Source organism: Lissotriton vulgaris, unplaced genomic scaffold (genome assembly GCF_964263255.1).
Source record: "Lissotriton vulgaris unplaced genomic scaffold, aLisVul1.2 SCAFFOLD_324, whole genome shotgun sequence".
Taxonomy (NCBI): Eukaryota; Metazoa; Chordata; class Amphibia; order Caudata; family Salamandridae; genus Lissotriton; species Lissotriton vulgaris.
The window spans coordinates 1,632,477-1,651,405 of record NW_028246214.1 but is presented as its reverse complement, the minus strand read 5'-3'; the positions used below and the strand labels follow the sequence as shown (position 1 = coordinate 1,651,405).

At 41.0% G+C, this 18,929-nt stretch overlaps 1 protein-coding gene across 1 annotated transcript in view; it reads left to right on the top strand.

The window, feature by feature from the left end:
• Positions 1-18,929, top strand: part of LOC147666044 (uncharacterized) — a gene marked incomplete at its 5' end in the record, with an annotated part of 139,107 nt that overhangs the window by 26,433 nt on the left and 93,745 nt on the right. The window contains 2 exons of the mRNA XM_086949298.1: positions 5,643-5,762; positions 9,789-9,896. Coding sequence (XP_086805424.1) covers positions 5,643-5,762; positions 9,789-9,896 — 228 coding nt within the window. The remainder of the gene's footprint in view (positions 1-5,642; positions 5,763-9,788; positions 9,897-18,929) is intronic.

Sequence of the window (18,929 nt, the reverse complement as noted above, 5' to 3'; positions counted from 1 at the left end):
GGCTCATCAGTAGATGAGATGCTGGAGCTGCTATAATTAACTGAAATTAGTTCGCCCTGCACCCCAGTTATCACTGTTTGTTTTGGTTTGGCCACCTCATCATATCCTTTGGCAAATGTGAAGACTCTTCTTTGGTTATAATCCCTTTCGTATCGTCTGATTTTACTGAGTTTTTTATCCTTAATCTGTAGTTGATGTCTACTGATAACTTCTTTTAAAATGCCATCATTTTTGTCAGTTAATTCAGTCAAATTAATTTCCTTAATTTCCTTTTCAAATTCCACAATCTGTATTTTAAGTTTCTCGACTTTTCTATCTGCATTTTTAATTAATATATGCATCATAGTGAATGAAGAAGCATATACATTTTCTTCCTGCTCTTTCAGAAGATCCTCATCGAGGTCATCGAAAGTGGAGACAATCAATATCCTGAGTCCTCTTGGTATTCTCTTTAAATCAATGTAATTTTTAAGGGTCACTCCATCCCACCATTTTGATAATTCTAATTTCTTAGGCTTTTTTAATTTAAGAAATGTTTCCTTTAAGCTGCTAGTGGGTGGATCCTTTCTTACACTAGCACTAGTATTTTTACTCTGTTGGAATAGTTCCGCCGCCAATTTCTCCCGGTCATCCTCCATGATTAATCAAAGTATTAAAAACATTCCACTTCTCCCATGCTATACTCTCCTAAAACAATCAATAACTAAACGACGGTGAGGGTAATACTTAGTATGCACTGGTGAGATATTTCTATAATAGTCCAATAAAGTCCTTATTAGTTTGGGCGCTCTACTTCCTATGGCCCACCGTTGAAACATGTACAGAACCCAACACATCTTTCCTTTTATAGTAAACAACAACAAAAAAATTCAAATTGATAAACAAGAAAATTATATTACCATGCCCAATGTGTTGTCGTCTATTAAGTACGCAGAAGAACATATTGCAAAGAAAGCAAAATTACATTCCCATTGAAATGACACATTGCCTCTTAAATTGCCTCAGACACTGACATAATCTTGAAATGAGAAGGTGCCTTCCTCACTCTCACAGACCTTCCTGAGTTTATATTCTAGACCTGTGAGTTTCCAGAGGCACAATTAAACTGTTCATTCCCTTGACTGCATTTTGCTATTTGCTTGGACAATTTTTCCTTATTCCACCTTTTGCCATCACTTAGCTTCACCACATTTTCCTTGACTACCTCAATCTCCAGTGGCTGGGAGAACTTGGAATGACCCTTCGCCACAATACCTGGTAGTTTTACTCTCACCCAATACCCTTTGTTAGAAAGAGATTGACGTCTTCCTTTTGTAGAATCTGCCTTGGCATACTTTCTCTGAGCCTTCTTTCAGTTCTCCTTGACACGCTCAAGTTTAACATGTAACACTTTGAAATCATTCATCCAATGTCTGACCTTTTTGTTAGCAGCTACCCTATATTCAACAGAACAAAAGGTGAAACATTGGTGGTAGCAAATGGAGTAGTGCGCAATGCCCACAACAAATCCATGAGCTCCTTCTCCCATTTCAAACCAATAGCCACTGAAAATTGAAAGTTTTCCTTGATGATCCTGTTGTAGCATTTTACTAAACCATTACTATGGGGATGATAAAGAGAAGTAGTAATATGCTTTATTCCCCAATGATACATAAATCTTTGAAATTCCTTGTATGTAAATTGCACCCTTGCCCGTGACCAATTCAACTGGGGCACCCTCCCTAAAAAACAAGGATTATAAAAAGGCCAGCACCTCCCTCGTGTTAGCTGATTTCATGAACTGGACCTCTGGCCAACTTGTGCCATTATCCACCAGCACCAACCCATATATACTACGTTCATTCAGAACATACATGGGCCCAATGATATCCAACCCTAACTCAAACCATGGTTTATCTGGAACAGGAATTGCTTCAACCGGACTGGAAAAAGTCACTTTAGTCTTGTCACATGCCACACACTCCCTGACAAAATGCTCTACACTCCGATCCATTCCCGGCCACCAGAACAACTCCCAGATCCTCCTCTTCATGTCTAGGACCCTTGGTAGTAAACAGATTCAACAAAGACTTTTGGTCAATGCGAATGATAAACTCCAAACCCCACAAATAGTTCCTGAAATGACCCATTCCCCACCAGGAGGCGAAAGCTTCTCTCTCGATAACTGGGTATGTCGGCTCCACTTCTGTCGATGCCCTAGATGCGAACGATACAACTACCTCCCAGCCTTCCCTTTTCTGCAACAGCACAGCACCCACACCATGCTGACTGGCATCAGTTCCCACAGTTGATGGTTCCTTGGCAACAAAAGGTTGAAGGGCAATGGCATTCCCAAGTTCACATTTGACATCTTGAAATTCCCTTTCATGCTCTATGGACCAAACAAACTGCTGATTCTTTTTCAACAACCCTCTCATGTACTGTGTTTTCCCACTGCAGTTCGGAATGAACCTTGCATAAAACTCCAACATTCTAAAGAAGGAGCGCAACTTGTTCTGTGGGACGGAAACTCCTTGATAGCCCTAACAAGATCCTCCTTTGGTTCCACACCTCGAGCAGACAACTTGTAACCTAAAATAGGCTACAGCGTCCACAGCAAACCTACATTTCTCTATCTTAAGCGTAACCCCCATCTGTCAAAATGGACAAAACTTCTCATCATGGGACTCAATGTTTTTCCCATACACTAAAATATTATCCTGAAAACACCTCACATCCGGAACCCCCACAAACATCACTTCAATGACCCTCTGAAATACTGCAGAAGCTGATGCCAACCCAAAAGGTATTCTCTTAAACTTGTACGCACCAGAAGAAGAAATAAATGACGTCAGATGGCGGCTCTCCTTGTGCAAGGTGACTTGATGATAAGCGGACTACATGTCCAAAGTCGAAACAATTTTGCCACCCTTAAACGATCTTAACATTTCAGTGATATTGGGCAAGTGACATCTTTGCACCGAAATCCTCTCATTCAGGTCCGTTAAGTCAATACCTTCCTGGCCAAAACCACCTGGGCTAACCATTCGGAGCTTTTTATAGGTTCATTTATACCCTGTTGGCATAAGTATTCAACTTCCTGCTCCAACTCCCTCCTCATCGCAAGAGGTATCTGTCTGGGTTTTTGGACTACTGGCTGGTCCCCATCCTTCAAAATTAAGCGGTGACAGAATCCTTTGATCCTCCCCAATTTTTCACTGAATACTTCAGGAAAAGCTGTTTCCAACTTCCACCCTGAACTGCCCACACAGATTTATATTCTTCCTTAAGCAATATTTGCTCAGGATTTTTTGACCGAGATACATCAATGCGACCGGCAGAGATCAACAACCCAGCAACTGCCAGGTACACCCCCAACATTCTCATTCCACCTGAGCAATGGTTGCCAGGGTGGCTCACGCACCCACATTCTAATTACAAAATCCAACAGTCAGCCCTCTTCAGCCATTGCTCGTATAACGGTATTGCACATTTTGTATCAGCTCAAAGGAGTACTGTGCAGCTATACACATTGAAATAGTGCTTATACATTGTTGAAAAAAGAAGCTTGTCTATCACCTGTCATATTGAGAGGCTCCTTGCTTCAGCAGCCGAAGGACCTTCTGCAAGAGATGCTGCAGAATGGAGTGAGTGGCCTTCTGTTCACACTCCAACTATTGCATGGTTCTGAGTTTGCCAGGCATCTGGTAGCCAACTATCCCACCTGCTGACTTTAGAGACATTTGTATCATTGACAGCAAGTATTGCTTACTTTCTGCTGCTTATCCTTGTCGCTAAAAGTTGTGTTGGAGTTGGAGGGTAGGGGTTTCACATAGTGTGAAGCCCCCTGGTAGGAAGTGAGTTATTTTGTCATGTTAGGCCCACAGGTTACCATCACATCCTATTTGGGATCCATTCTCAACATCCTGTAATTCTGAGCAAATCACTTAATCTCCCTGTGCCTAACAAAAAGGAATGTGTCTTTCTATAACGAAACTGGTGCTCATGTAAAGCGCTCTTATACTTGATGTCTCGGGTCTAGTTCGCGCTATATAAAACTCTAGCTGTAATCAAGCCACAAGCTACATCACACAGAGATACCAGCTTTCCATTCATCATCACATTATCACAACATCCACTCTCCACATTTTACAGCATGCTCCTTTCCAGCAATGCATACACAGACACTTCATGTCAGTACACCATACACTTACCTTACATACAGAACAAACCAAACATGCCATGGGATTACAGACATCTAATAATGATCTGAGGTCCTGCACTCTTTCTGATGACTTCAGAATAACATGAAGTAACAACCTGTGGCACTGTCTCTGTGTGCAACTGGCAGCAATATGGAGAAAAGAGCAGATAAAAAATCATTATTTAAGGAAAATTGGGCAGTGGTGTCCTTCTTGAGTATGTGACATATAGGTATAAAATGGATTTTGTTGCATTAGCAAATGTGTCATTTTTGTTGGTGTGTTCAAATTGAATGTTGCAGTATAACTGAGTGATGGTGCGAATATGGCTATTTACTGGTGATTAGTGAATGATGGTAGAAATCTCAATGTTCTCTAATGAATACTGAGATATGGTGCAAATCTGAACAATTGTTTGGCTTAATGAGTGATGGTGAAAACCTGACCCGCTACTCCATATCTCTGAATGTAAGCCTGAAAAGAGGTCAACATCAATGATTCATGGTCAAAATCTGAACATGCACCCAGAACTACTAAGTGATTGGGCAAAGGAACACATCTAAACATGCAAAGAGAATGTTAGTAATGGTACAAATATGAGTATGTATTAAAGATTATTGAGTGATGGGAAAAATCTAAACAACAATATTAGTCACAGTTCCTTGACATATGGTGGGCATACTTGGCACATTGATACCCACTGCACTGTACTGCTTGCATTAAAGCAACAGGCATAATTCTTAACATATTATAGGCACTCTTGGGACAGCATCATTTTCATAATTCTTTACATATATATATTGTGGATTTTTTTTGCATGACTGTACACAGCCCCTGTGTAAAATTTGCACTGCAATGATATTGATAATTTTCTGTATTTTTATAACACTATAGCTGCTGCTCTTAAAAGCCTCAAACGGTAAGAATGGTTTAATGTGCCTTTTCTCACTCACTAATCCATTCAAGCACTCACAAATTCATCAAGCCAAAATTTAAGTGCATTTACATATTCCACCATCAATGAATTCACTCACCTTATACAGAATGATGCATTCATTCTCTTATTTATCCTTCAATGCATTTCCATATTCATGCAAACGCTGGCTCATTATCAAATTCTCCCACTCACCCACACAATCACATTTGAAATATCCAGGCCTTTTGGCTTCATAGTGGTTATTTACTTTTTCAGTACATTATTACCATGAAATTGCACTCTGGTCATGATAGGTATTAGTGCAAAAATGGGCACAAAACCATGTTGCTGTAACGCTTGCAGTGCAGCTTAGGTCTAAATGATCCCAGTAGTGCCACTGTGTTTCTTCATGGTTTATTTTTTGGGTGATATAGGGAAAGATGACTGAAGAGATAAATGAGCAAGGAAGATAGATGCATCTAAAAATATAAATGTTCTCCTTGCAAATACCATTTCTTACAAACAAATTTCTTTCACATGTACAGGGACTTCGTCCATCCACTGCTGATCATCACAATAACCACTTCCCCCAGCAAGAAATGAAGCAAGAGCAGCCAATGGATCAACAACAGCAACCAATCATGAAGAATGGAGATAAGGAACAGGTGAAATAAACACAAACAGAATTCTGCCTTCATTAATAATACTTCTCGAAATTGTTGTGAAATTCTTGTTATTTTTAAATGTGGGAGAGGACCTCCGTTTCTTTCATGGTCTTATGTTTCTTATAGAAGACCACCAAATAACAATATATCTGTGTGACCGTTTCAAAGTAAAGGTTGTAAATGAAAGTTTCTGAGAGCTTGATCGTAATACCATGAAAAATTGTGATTTGAGGAATTGAATGTCGGTATATCTTTGTCTTCAAGGAACTTTCTCAGCGTATCTGGCAGTCATTCGGTATTTTGTGGTGTAGAAAAGTGTTTTAATGATAAAAAAAGGATAGCATGTAGATCTTCATATCATTCTCCAGATCACTTTTCCAGATAACTCCATTTGCATTACCTTTCAAACTGTGTAAATTGATATATATATATATATATATATATATATATATATATATATATATATATATATATATATATATATATATATATATATATATATATATATATATATGTCTCCTAAGAGGTTAATTAGGGATTGATGTAATATTCCTTCCGGGTATGGGTATTCTCCCAATTGCTACTATCAGTCATTATCCAGCATCATTCTGCCATTGCTTAGGAAGTTGACTACGGTAGCAGGGAAATGTTCAGAATCGTATTATGCAAAAAAGAGCTTGGGGCCGATATACAAAGCCATTTTGTGGTTGCAAAGTCTCAGATTTCCAAAAATCATAGGGTTTGAGACAGCAAAATAAAAAAGTCTAATTATTATCCACTAAACCTATTTTGCGATTCGGTAATAGGTTCCTGAATCACAAAATGGATTTAGAAACTCATAACGAATGTGACCAATCTTTTTGTAATCTGAAACTTATTTTGTGAACTGACATATGTACTAGTAGGTTCGTATACGAAATAAGGATTTTGATATAGTCACAATCTGACTTACCTAATTAATATTTATTAGGTAGGTCGCAAATTCCAATTGTAACATTCACAAAACTTGGATGTCTGTGACTTTTAATGGTATTCTGATGGCAAACCATTTATACATATGACACTGATTCCCAGTTAGGAAGAAAGGTACTCTCACACCATGCAAATTCAAAACTGCAAATCAGTAATCATCAGCAAACCTGTTTTGGGGATCGGTAAAAGTTTACCTACTCCTGCAACGGGTTTACTACATAAGAAGTACCTCTTTTGCAGATGCAAACACTCCTATTTTGCAAAAATGGTTAGCACACCTGTCACAAAGTCACTGTTTGTGAAAGAAAACATTATAACTTGTGAGAGAGTCCTGTTTGAGTATTGTGATTGGTTGCCAATTTTAATGGGAAGAGCATGATAGAAAAATATGGTGCAGTATAATTACAAGATGGTTGCAAAATACAAATTCAAGGTGTTCCAAATGAGCTTTCAGAACCCTAAAACATGTTTAGTACTCTTCAGACGGCATAGGACTTAGATTGCACAGGGTGGCTGTAGAGGATAAAGTGCTAACTGGATTGAATTGTAAACCCAATTAATAACTTGGAAGCCTTTCTCAATAGTAGTGCAGGCCAATCAGTGACAAAGAAGCTTATGCCTATTAGGCTTATGCATATTCCCCTGCAAGAGTACAGTCTGAGTTCAGTACCCGAGACCTCAGCCTGCTATTTTTTATTGTGAATATGTCATTACCATGCTTGCCTTTCCAATGAAAATGTAAATAATTCCTAGGTAAGTGTATAAATATATATGCAACATTAATTGTGGGTAAAGGTTACAGTGCCCGGTGCTTAACTCTCAGGACACTAGTACCTACCAGTGTGCTAAGTATAATACATAAAAAACACAATACTGAGATAAGTAACAGTTTCAGACTAAAGAATTTCTTGTGATGAATTCTTTATTCATTCACATCGTTAATTTCTTATGGAGCCAACACATGTTTTGCGCACACTGTGCTTCTTCAGGGTTTATGCGAACACCTTATTCTCTTTGTGTGATTTCCCTATGTGTAGTTTGTTCCCCAAGTTGCTTAATATAAGGTCTTCAATCTCTATATTGTTACTTGTTTTACATGTGTATAGATTAATAATGTATCTTCCTGTGCGTACCCCCAATTCTGTAATTTTATGATTATCTCGACAATGTATGGCGGTAGGGTACATAGCATCACAATTCTTAATTGCCCGTTAATGTTCCATTCATCTGACTTTCAATTTCCCCACTGTAGAGCCTATATACATCCTACCACATATACATGTAATTGCATATTTGCAAACTACAGGTGTTGTAATTTATAAAGGAAGCAATATAATACTGTACTCGCTCATTACTGTCTGTAAATGTTCTCGTTTAGTCTGTTACATACTCACAACAGACGCATCTACTGCATGTGTGTGAGCCTTTAGGAAGCATGTTAAGCTATATGTGTTCCGCTCCCACACCTTTTTTGCTATCTTCATAGAGCGCAGTATCACTCAGACTTAGAAGTGTTCTCAGAGTGGGCGCTTTCCTATATACCACCACCGGTTTTGATGGTAAAATCTCTTTTATATCTGGATCAAGCCTTACTATGTCCCAGTGCTTCTTTAAAGTCTTATCGACTCTCTTATTGCCCTCGCTATATGTTTCTTTCTTAAGTTGTTCTGTACTCGCTATTATGCTTTATTGATGATTTCCAAATCATAGCCTCGTCTCCCGAATCTTTCTGAGGTGCCTCCTGCTACTCCTTAGATTCACTACAATTATGTTTTGCACACACAAATTCCCCAAATGGGATATTATCTATCTCCTTTTTCAAATGTCCTGAATCTGTGTGAAGAATCGGATAAACCGATGTGGACAATCTGAGACAATTGGGGAAAAGAAAAACTACATTTAACAGCAAATGGTGCACATGCTCTTTTACCTTCAGGGAACAAAGTAAAATGATGACCCAGAAGCAGTATCAACACCACTCGCATAAACCATGTCAACAATTTTAACATCTTATGCGCTTTTTGAAAATACAGTATGCATTTATTGTGCTGAGTGATACTTTCTTTGTTGTTATGATAATTGTCACCTGTCTTTACTAAGAATAGACGTAGAATGTAAAATCTTAAAATATCCCAAGATTGTTAACATAATTTTAAAGTTTGCTAAGTGAAAGATATCCTACATGGGAGTACATTGTGTTACACGTCGTGCGGACAAGACAGAGGTGATTACAGTCACAGAGCAGCACGGCACATGACCCCTGTTGGCTGGCCATCACACTTGGTGACATCCCTACTCTGATTCCCAATTTTTAAAAATACCTCTGTGTTAAATTTGACTTGGACCTCATTATGAGGTCTCTGGTCAATTCAGTGACATCACCCCTTTTCTATTATGTTAATAAACTGCAGCGTAATTTGATTTTAATTATTGTAAAAACTGCTTGACCCAAAGTACTGCTGAGCAGCCTCCAAGTGACTCAAAAGTGGCAGCAGAATGACTTCGGGAGACTTTAGGTTCAGCCATGGCATTCCACTGTTACGTCTACTCCCCTTGATGCCTTATGAGGCTCGGATATTCATGAAAGTATTGTGCCCGGCATACAGGTGTCTACGTGATCTGGCTCAGTTGTTTCAAAGTTACATTAGAAAATACTGTTCAGCACATAAATTACGCTTTCCAGACCTTGATCTGCTGGAGCATCATTTTCGTTGACTGTAATTTGGGGGTGTTCTTTTTGGTCCTTGTACTATCACTCAGGAGCACACTGCCTCTTAAATATGAAAAGAATGTAAGCACTTCTATCGTTTCCCAAAGCAACTTCAAAATTGCTGTTCACTAAATAATAATCAAAGTAGCAGAATACCAGAGCATGTTTGCCTCTCATAGTGTTAAGAACTCCTCTGGGTGTACACGCGCTGTAAAGAAATCTCGATTTGCGATAATAAATTATAACGTGTAGAATGCATCTGTAAATTATGTCTGCTGCACTGTTTTTTGAGAAACAGGAATGTGTATCATTTTTTTACTACATTTTGTTTCATTATCTTACAGGAATACCTGAGAAAATTAAATCAAATTCGCCAGCAGTATCACAACGAAGTGAAAGAAAATAAAATGAAAGCGGGTGCGCCAAAGGTTAGTGTTGATGTGCCCATCCAGGTGAGTTACTTTCTGTTTGATATGTACATGCCACGTTCTTTCAAGTGACCTCATGTTTTGTCAATTGACAGACTTGGGAAATATAGCTGTATCTCACCTTGAATAACATAAAGACAGATAATCTTACTTTTGGTTCTTTTGCTTTACACCTGTGTGGAAGAAGGGGTACACAAACCTGCAATACAAGGTTAAACAAACCCGTACTATGGACAAACACAGCCTGGTACATAATTGCTGGCTGTGTCAATAGTGTGGCTGCAAACTGACACTATTTTAGTTTCAGTATTCTGCATTAAGGTGTCCATGCCTGTTGTGTTATTGTTCACTTGTCTTGCTACATAATTTACAATATCACCAGACTTCTTCTCCTAGATTTTCCTCTTGTGCTATGTTTTTTATTACGTGTACTCTACACATTTTCTTTTTTCCCCCTAAAGTTTTGTGACTTTCAGTCATGAGTTTTGCACATTCACTAACCCTTTGGCAGCTATGAATGCCAAAACTCGCTCTGGGATCTGAGGCATATTGTATACCATGAGTATTTTCCTTCTCTTTAAATAACTTTACCCAATAAACAAGTATAGTAAGTGTTTCCAAGAGTACATGTCAAATAACGTTCAGTTAATTGGTCACTCTGGCGTCGAGTCACAAAAACATTTATGAATATGGGAAGCAGTACTACAGAAATAGTCTTTTAGATACCCTTAGATGCCTTTGTGAATCTACCCTGAGGCATCCAACCCCTATTAGTCAAAGTGCAATTTCTACTTGTGCCAACTGTGTCTGAATATTTAAAATGGATTCCCATTTAGATGTCTGGAGGAATAATTCACAAAGGCATGTATGAGTAGTAAAAGAGGGCTACAGTCATGGGAAAGGGACTGAAAAGTTAAATTCACCGCTAGAAGTCATTTAAAATGTTGGTGATCTTAATTGTATAGTGATATTATTTCCATAGTTTGATATAGTTTGGGTGAAACACACTTCGCTTTTACAGTCTGGGAAAGGAGAGCGTGTCATTGCACTTCCTTAGAACAATACATGAGCAATCTGTACTATCATCTGTCAAATATTCAATCGACAGGGGATGACATGAAACAGATATTTTCTTATATGGCAATGAGAGATAGTTTCAAAGAACTAAAAATGCACCTGCAATGAATTGACAAAAGTGTGGAAGAATATGCTAAAGAATACTGCATGGGTACTCTTTTATGTACTCTTACATCCTAATGTGAATCAGTTCCATTATTTTCAGTGTACATCACAGCATATTCCTGGCGTTCACATCATTTCAACACACATTTATCCATTCTACTGGTCCCTTTCAGCTGCAGGGTTTTGCTCTTCTTGCTTCTATTGTCTTTAATGAATTGTGTAGGGCTGGTGAACCTATTTTTATCTTTCAATATTTAGTTACATTAGAAATTAGGGTAAATAATCTGAAGTAAATTAATCCCTCCAACTGACTGTTCCTTATATATGTCATTTTCTAGGCTGACCTCCACATTATTCACATTCAACACCAATGTTATTGCTAAGTTAAGTTAAATCATCTATTACAACAATACAGTACGTCATCAACATTTAAAAATATAGCCAGATATATTGGGCCCTAACAACAGAAGTAAAGGACAAAAAATATTGGGACTCAAAAGTGCATTGACAATTGAATGACAATATATCATCTAACAATGCACAGTTTTAAAAGTACATTAGCAACACAATCTAAAGAAAGTGATATTCAACCAACCTCAACTGTTATTAAAGGTCTCTCTAGATACCTGACTATCTTTTGTCTTAGTGCTTACTTCAAACACACATTGACAAAGCTGATAGGGCTGCATTGCTTCTCACCTCTTGCTTTTGCCAAATTGAGTGCGAAATGCAAAATCAAGTTACATAATGATAGGTATTCATAGGTAGTGCAGCTGTAATACAGCAGTAGTGTCAACATTGGCCTAATTACTTTAAAATTATCACTCATCACATTTATCATTTACATGGTTGGGTACAATGTGTCCGCCCCCTCCCTGCACCACAGTGCAAATGTGCCCCCTAGCACGTTGTAAGTTGGGGGATTAAGGGCCATATGTATAAAAAAAGAATCTTGCGATTCTCAAATTGCGATTTTTAGCGACTCGCAATTAGAGAATCGCAAAATGCAATGTATGTAGGATTTGCAAAAAATGTTGTGAATCCTACATATTCCTTATTTAAGAATCGCAAATTGAGATTCGCAAATAAAGAATACCTTCCCATTCATTCCTATGGGCTAGGAGACCCATAGGAATGGATGGGAAGACATTTTCAATTTGTGATTACCAATTAGAGAATCCCAAATTGAGAATGCAATGGCAAGGTTGCAAAGGTGCCAAAAGGACACCTTTTTGCACCCCTGAAATATGCATGTGTGCGCAGTTTGCGCACATACATGCCCTAAGAGCATGTATGTGCGACATATGGCAGTTTAAAAAAATCAAAAAAGTGCTTTATTTAAGAAAATCGCAAATGATGGTAATTTGCAATTCCTTAAGGCCAAATAGCAAATTACTGGTGCTTCCAGAATTAAATTTAAATTACATTTAATTCCGTAATTGCATTTGCAAAATAGAGAATCGCTAATTTTGCAATTCTCTATTTTGCAATGGCCTTTTGGGATGAAACATCCCAAAAGGCTTTTTCCAATTCGCAAACGGGCCGATTCTGAGAATCTGCCCGTTTGCAAACGGGAAAAAGGCTTGATACATATGGTCCCATAACTATACAAATAGCACCAAGGAATGGTCCCAAAACTGACTAGTTTTCATCTGAAACACAGTCCAGTCATTTGCTGCCACAAAAGTCCTGGCTGTATAGGTATCCAATGAATAAATGTCCAGGACTAGACCCTTCTGTGCACCGGAAGTAACCAATTTTGCAGGCAAAAACACATTGAGCGCCAATCTATACATCAGTGCTTAATTTGTAAAATATGAAGTGCAGGTGCTCACATTTTTGTGGGAAGCCACACCCACTTCTCTTGGCTCCACCCACTTTCTTCACTGGCTCCACCCACATCCTCAACTGGCTCGGCTGAAAGCCACATGTAATACTCGATTTGAATTCCTACCTTAGTAACTTGATGGTTGACTTTAAACGTGCTGGTCTCGAGCTCCTTGGAAAGGATATCTTAATAAAATCAAGGCAAAACATCAAAAGAAAATGGATGTCATGACTTTTGGAACCAAAGATAATGAATTTTTTCTGACCTTTAGAGACCTGACTCTAAAGTAATGCGGATATGACTATCATCTTCTGTTGTATTTTGTGCCTCCCCAGGGTTGACACTAAACTGCCCCGGACCAATCTTTTACTAAAAGACAGTACCACTCCTTAGACACTTCTCAATTCTTTTGCTTTGAGAATTTGGGGAATTCGCCACTGATATATGTTCATTTTTTAGCCAAAGCATACATGACATTACAGAGCTCAGAGGTACAAGCCCACTATGAAGGCATCTATCACAAAGAATATATTTACTCTGCTAGAGGCACAATATGCCCCTGCCTGGTATATGCATAACTTGTAATGATGTTGGCACATCATTCAGTCCTATAATAATGTATGCTAATTTGAGCGATGGACATATGAGTCTGTTAGTTTCATTGAATGGTATAATGGAGGAATAGAAAAGGGAAGCACCTAGAAAGTGTTATTCAGGAGATCATAGTAGTAAAACAAGGTTTGGGATGGGTGGAGGGAGGGATAGAGGAGGGAAGAATCTAGAAAGGGTTATTAGGGAGATCAAAGTAGTAAGATGAGGCTTGGGTGGAGTAAAAGGAGAGATGGAGGAGGGACAAGTCTCTAGAAAGGGATTTACTCTCACAAGTGCATTGTAAATGGGAATAATCCGAACAAATTTTACCCCAATTGGCACCCCTTAGCACTTAAAATAATGTTCCCAACATACAACAGGGCCTTTTTCTCCCTAACATGAAGGTAATACACAATGATGTAGCTGTCAAACCCCAACCAGCACAGAATACAATTGACAACAGACTATAAAGAGGTCTATGTTTGACAGGGTGCATAGATGAAGAGACAATGGACCAAAATCATTTGAATGTTGATACCATCCTGTTTTGTTTTCATGTATACGCGACATTTGAAGGTTAATAAACTTAACTGTACAAAATGCACTACACACATTACACATGCACAAAACTCTTGAAACAGCCAAATACACTCTGCTAGATTTCAGTACTAGTTTTTCATTCTGTCATTTTACCACTTAAAACGTTTAATGAATCAATACATTTTGTAACAATCAACCTGTAACCTTTCAAATGAAAAATGAAAGAAAAATCTCACTAAACCCGTATATTGGCATTTGTCTTTAAAAAAAACGAATTGAATTAAAAAAACACACAAATGTGTCTTACACTTAAGAAAATTAATGAACTCACAGCACATGTGGCCAAAGTGCATTCTGGCTGTGTTGTTCTTCAAAATAGAATGAAACAGTGCAGTGTCAAAGCAGAGTTTTAAAAATTATTTATGGCCAATTCAGCTTACATGTATTTGGGAGCGAGGGAGGGATGCTGCAGCACCTTAAGTGCTGTTACTAAAGTAAAATACAGCATTTTGTATTCGTGGCTATTCCAACTATTAAGATTTGTGTAAAGTAAAAGAAAAAAGGGTGGTAAAGTGTCTGTCTGGATTTGAACTGTTACATTTTCTACTAAGTTAAAAACACTATTCTGTTTAATCTCACCACACAAGGTTACAATGAGCATTGCAATCAGGGCTGTGTGAAGTGGAAGGGGTAGCGTTTCTAGGGGGCTGCCTTGGGGAATGTTGTTGGTGACTCGAGGTAAATCAGGGGTGGGTGATTCAAATCTTCCAACGCCCAGACAGCAAGATTTCTCGCAGGGGCAGGTTTTAATGACTGTTTTTTCCAAAGGACAAGTAGACAATAAATGATGCTAAACTAATATGAAGTTATCCTCTGACCTTCAAGTTGCTAAATGTGGGATATTGGAACACCTGTGGGCATGCCTGTTGTGAGACCAGAGCTATAGTTCGGGCCACTGAGATTATGCGGCAGGAGAGAGCCAAATTATGTGGCAGGGTTGAGTAAATTACGTGGCAAGTAAAAGGCAAATTATGTGACACAATGCAGCGCATTTTTTAATAGAATTAGTTTATTGGTTCATCATTTTTAAACGTGCTAACACTCTGTGGGCATTACTTGCAACTCACTACTAGTTTAGCATCCAAACACAGCAGTAAGCAACTGAGGGTTGATTAGTCCAGTTTTACAAAAAGGTTTCCACTGTGAGGCAAATCTATAATCATGTGAAAATCGCCCCGTAGTGGCTCAGTCACATAATTCCAGTGGCCCTGGCAATAGTCTCTGTGAGAGCCTGAGGTCGCATCACGTAGCAGACGTCAATGGATGGCCTTTGTCCTGACTTAAAGATATCACCCTCAGTCTAGCTCCCCAGTGCTGCTTTAAAGTCATAATTGGTGCTGCACAGAACAGCTTATAAAACCCTCATCGTTTCAAGTGCAAGGGTTTGGTGACATTGTATTAATGACACTAAGGCTTAGGATTTTAGTTTATGGTAAATGTATCACGGCAAACCTGCCTGCAAAGGCAAACTCTGCCTTTGCACATTTTGTTTTCTTTTTCTGGCCTCCGATTCCCAGGTGCTGGTGAAGAAATAAATCAAAGCGATAGGGGGAGAAAAGTGTGTAGTGCAGGCAGTGGTTTAGGAATTAGGGGCTCATGAAAAGGAAAGTGATGGGGTTGGGCCTGTAGGCTGCATGAGAGTCCCACAGAAAACGTAATGTGCTTAAATGTATACCTGGATGAAACATCATTAATGGCCGAGAATAGCGGTGCAGAGGCACCGGATGAAACAGATGGTAAGCAACTTGAGAATGAAGGGCCTAAGAATTGCATGACAAGAGGAATCAAGGTGCTTCATTCACTGCAAGCCTCGGATGTGAAGGAAGGGGAGAGGAGCGGAGCGACCTCGGTTGAGCACGAGAAGCCCAAGGGTGGAGCAAAAGAAAGGGCAGGAGGATCAGAAGGGTGAAAAATAACTTGGAGGTTTAGCCCGCATGCACAGTGTTTAAGAGGTCAAATTAGAGTTCGTAAAATCCATGTGCACACACTCGGCACTGGGATTTTCGGAGTATTAACTCCATAAAGCTAAGCGTCCAATGTAATACAAGCGGTAAAGGATCACTGCCTGCATCATGCCTCTCTTTTTAAAACAATCGGTACCTGGGGTGAGCAGAGCCATTCGTAACTCATTTCTCCTGGCTGGAGTCTGACTCGACTGCCCGGGCGGGTTCAATGATCATAAACAAGCTCCTCTGCATCCTGGAAGAAATTGTCATGTGTGCGTGGCTGGAGTGATCTCGGGCTGGAATTTCAGTGTCTGTTGAGCAACTCTCTGGACCTTCATTACCCATTAGGGAGCTGCTGAAGGCCTACGTGACAAATAACATGCACGAAGAGTCCAGCCTTCTTCCGCTCCTCAAGGGGCTCTCTATCTTGCTCGAAGGGAGGGGGGAAGGGGCTCTCTAACTTGCTCGAAGGGAGGGGGGGAAGGGGCTCTCTAACTTGCTCGAAGGGAGGGGGAAGATTAACAGCGGAAATAAAGACAGCTCATGGAGAGCCCGTTTTTAGGTTTCGCCTGGGGAACGGAGTGTAAGCTCCACCCCCAGAGAAATCTCTTGTTTTCAGTTAGGGGGACTTGAATACTTCCCTCTGTTCCATTGGCTAGCTCCATAAATGGAGGCTAGCCATTGGAACAGAGATCTGTCCGTCAAGGCCGGACCAGATTCGGGGGCGTTCCCGAGATTTTTTCCATGGGCGTTCCCTCTGTGTAGTCATGCGGCGGTGGGCGGTTTTTTTTTTGTCGTCCGTGTTTGCTTTTGTCATTTCGAGGCCGACCTCAGCCGGAAGAAGTCTTCCTCTGGTAAGTGCTTGCTGCGTGCGTCTCATGTCGTCTATGCCGTTCGCCCCCCGCCCCAGTTGTTGGAGTTGGCTGCAAGATTCGAGTTCCACAAGGCAATCAGGTAAGGAGTTTGTTTATAAATGTGTTTTCATTTTGTAAGTTTCCGTATTTTGTCCGCCGTTCCCGCCCCTCCCCCCTCCCGCTTCCGTGTCTTTCCCGCCCCCCCTCCCGCTTCCGTGTCTTTCCCGCCCCCCCGCCCCGCTTCCGTGTCTTTCCCGCCTCCCCCCCCCCCCTTCCGTGTCTTTCCCGCCAGCCAGCACTGCGCCCGATACGGGCAGCGAGGCTGCACCGATGTGGGCGGGCCAAAATCGCGGTCAGGGGTTTGGCATACAAAGCTCCGTAGGAGATGCTGCCCGGCTTCCACTGTTGCACCACTTTCAGGGTTGGTGATGCTTTTGCAGGGGCTAGCCGGCAGAGGAACAACTGTGGACGGGAGCCTGAGGCGAGCTGGGCGGTTTCCACCGGTGAGCAGTCAACAGCCCAGGCAAGGCGCACTCACACGCTCTCTTGTCTCTCTGATCAATCAGCTCTCTGTCCAGCCACAGGAAGAGGCGTCGGGCTGGGTCGGTCGCTCCCTAGATCATTTCACTGGGATTGAGCTCTGCTCCCAAGACCCCTCTAGTGTGGGATCTCCCATCATGAGTTCCGCTGGGCACGTCTCGGTGTAGTTTCTGTGTCTGTCGCAGGCAACGGTCAGGCCGAACACAGCTCCTGGGCACCGCACCTTGGTTGCTGGGTGCCCACTATCTTTGTCCATCCGTCCAGGTCGATGGATGGATACAAAAAAATATGCTCCGATGTCTGGTGCGCACCACACAGTCCTGCAGTTGTGGGTTCAGAGGCTGTACAAACTGAGAGGGAACGTTTCTTTTGGTAGCGCCAAATCTGCTGTGAATGTGGCAGATGGTGAAGGCGTTGCGCTGCCACACACCACACTTTCACCGGGTCCTGGTGTTTTCTTGTGTGAATTCTGGTTGGGCCGCTCCGACCCTCCATGGCCCATACATGCTTTGCTTTCATATATGAGGCGAGATTTCGACGAGGAGAAACACTGAAAGCACTGTTTCCAAATCTGCAATAGTTCCTGGTAGTTAAACTGCGTTCCAAAGCCAGCACGTTGAAAACGTTAGTTGGTGTGTTGTCGTGTTCCGGGCACTGGTGTCTGCGTTGTTTGTGTCGGTATATTTTACCTTATGTTTTTCATTGTGGTGTGTTATTATGACCATATACATTTTTGGGGTAAGGCCGCTCGTATTTTGGTGTCACTTTGTAAGTTTACGTATTTTGTCCGCCGTTCCCGCCCCCCCCCTGTCCGTGTGCCCATTCCCGCCCCCCTCCCCGTGTGCCCGTTCCCGCCCCCCCTCCCCTTTCACTCTCCGTTGTCTTTCTTGAAAACACAGGTCGGAGCGGTGCACGGGTGTCCCGGAGCTGCGCCTCTCCCATGCCATGGAGTTGGAGGGGCAATGGTGGAAGGGGCAGCTGGCTGCGGACATCCACCAGGCGCTGCGCTACAAGGTGAGTTCATGCATGAGTCAACCAGAGTGCATTGTGTGTTTTAGTATTCATTCTGGGATGACTGTGCTTCAGTGAATGTATTTGCACTGAAAGGTTGTGGTAGTATAGGAGATGGTGCATTGTTATGTAATTATACAACTTTTGAGTAGTGCAGCATTTGCACAACTAATGATTTCTTGGCGTTCTTGGCGCTGTAGGATTCTGTGGCCTGGTGCCTCTGTATTCTATTTCCTGGTGCCAGCATGTTTCCTTGCTCTGGGGCAGTGTCAGTGTATTCACTGGCCCAACTCATTACTGGCGCTTTTTGTGAGCCCAAGACTGTGTGCTTATTCCTTGAGCTGGTGTTTACGTATTTCCTGACCTACCCAGCTTGTAACAGGGTCTCGTTGTGTGCCCTTTTCCTCCGTTTTTTGTCTCTCTCTGTCCCCGAAACGGACACCCACGTTCCTGTTGTCAGTGTGTTCTCTGTCATAGTCTAAATCTTTTCCTTATCCTGCCAGTG